Raw genomic sequence first — 1,296 nt, 5'->3', positions numbered from 1 at the left:
TCCGAGCTTGCTCCAAGTCCTGAGCTGTGGTGCGAGCTGGAGGTGAGCTTAGTGATCGTCTGAGCTTGTGAGCGATTCTCATGCAGATAGCAGTGATCCTTAATAGCTTGATTAGGGATGAATATCGGAACACTAGGTCCCAATGATATGTAGGCTTAGGAGCAGCAACAAGTAGCGTCACTCCCGGACGAGCCTCTGTATTTCCGAGCGATGAAGACAATTCAGGTTGAGTCGGCCATGACGTTTGATCTTTGGTGAGCCATTGTGGCCCGGTCCACCACAACGGATGGTCCTTGAGTTGGTCTGTGGTAACACCTCGAGACGCGCAGTCTGCCGGATTCATACTGCCAGGAACATGACGCCAGATGGTATCTGTGCACAATTCTTGAATTTGCGTAACTCGGTTCCTAACGTAGTCCCTCCAGCGAGATGCAGGCGATCTGATCCAGATGAGCGTAACTTGAGAGTCCGTCCACATATGTGTTGCGTTGACCTTGAGCTTCAGTGTGGCTTTAATATGAGCTGCGAGCTTTGCGAGCATGAGTGCAGCCGTGAGTTCCAGCCGCGGTATTGTGAGTCGTTTCAGCGGTGCTACTTTCGTTTTAGAGCACACTAATGCTGAGCACGAGCCGGTGGACGGTGATCTTACAGTCAGATAAATGACTGTTCCCATGGCGAGCTGAGATGCGTCCGAAAATCCATGAAGTTCCACTACTGAGTCACTCCATGTGTTTAGCCACCGTGGAACTGAGACGCTGGCCAGCGAGTTGAGTTGATTTCTTATTGAGAGCCACCTTGAGCCAATTGACGCTGGTAAGGGCTCATCCCAGCCGAGCTTGAGTAACCAGAGCTCTTGTAGTAATACCTTGGCCTTGATTACCACCGGAGAGACAAGGCCAAGTGGATCAAATATCTGAGCCACTTCCGATAGAACGAGGCGTTTTGTGAGTTTCTCTTGTGCTGCTCCGAATTTGGATGAAAAGATGAATTTGTCTTCGTGAGGAATCCATTTTAATCCGAGTAGTTTGGTTTCGCAGTCGTCAAGTGAGACCGTAGCCGTTGGCGAGCTGGTGAGTGCGATGTTTCGCCCGCCATCAGCAAGCGTTGCTGATGTGAGCTCTCCCTCAATAGAGATGCTGGTTAACAGCTGATTGTCAGATGCATGCCACTTTGCAAGAGGAAAACCGCCCGCATTGCACAGGTTGATTACATCATGAGCCACAGCAGTGAGTTGAGTGACCGTGTCAGCCCCACCGAAGATATCATCCACGTACCGACCATGAGTGAATGAGGGCA

General features: G+C 50.7%; 1 protein-coding gene across 1 annotated transcript in view; it reads right to left on the bottom strand.

Annotated features, from left to right (window-relative positions):
* Positions 1-11: 11 nt before the first annotated feature.
* LOC105570893 overlaps positions 12-1,296 on the bottom strand; it is a gene marked incomplete at its 3' end in the record, with an annotated part of 4,569 nt that continues 3,284 nt past the window's right edge. The window contains exon 3 of the mRNA XM_012028346.1: positions 12-960. Coding sequence (XP_011883736.1) covers positions 12-960 — 949 coding nt within the window. The remainder of the gene's footprint in view (positions 961-1,296) is intronic.

This window comes from Vollenhovia emeryi, unplaced genomic scaffold (assembly GCF_000949405.1).
Source record: "Vollenhovia emeryi isolate VEMERY1.0 unplaced genomic scaffold, V.emery_V1.0 DF941621.1, whole genome shotgun sequence".
Classification (NCBI taxonomy): domain Eukaryota; kingdom Metazoa; phylum Arthropoda; class Insecta; order Hymenoptera; family Formicidae; genus Vollenhovia; species Vollenhovia emeryi.
This window is presented reverse-complemented; position numbering and strand designations above follow the sequence as displayed.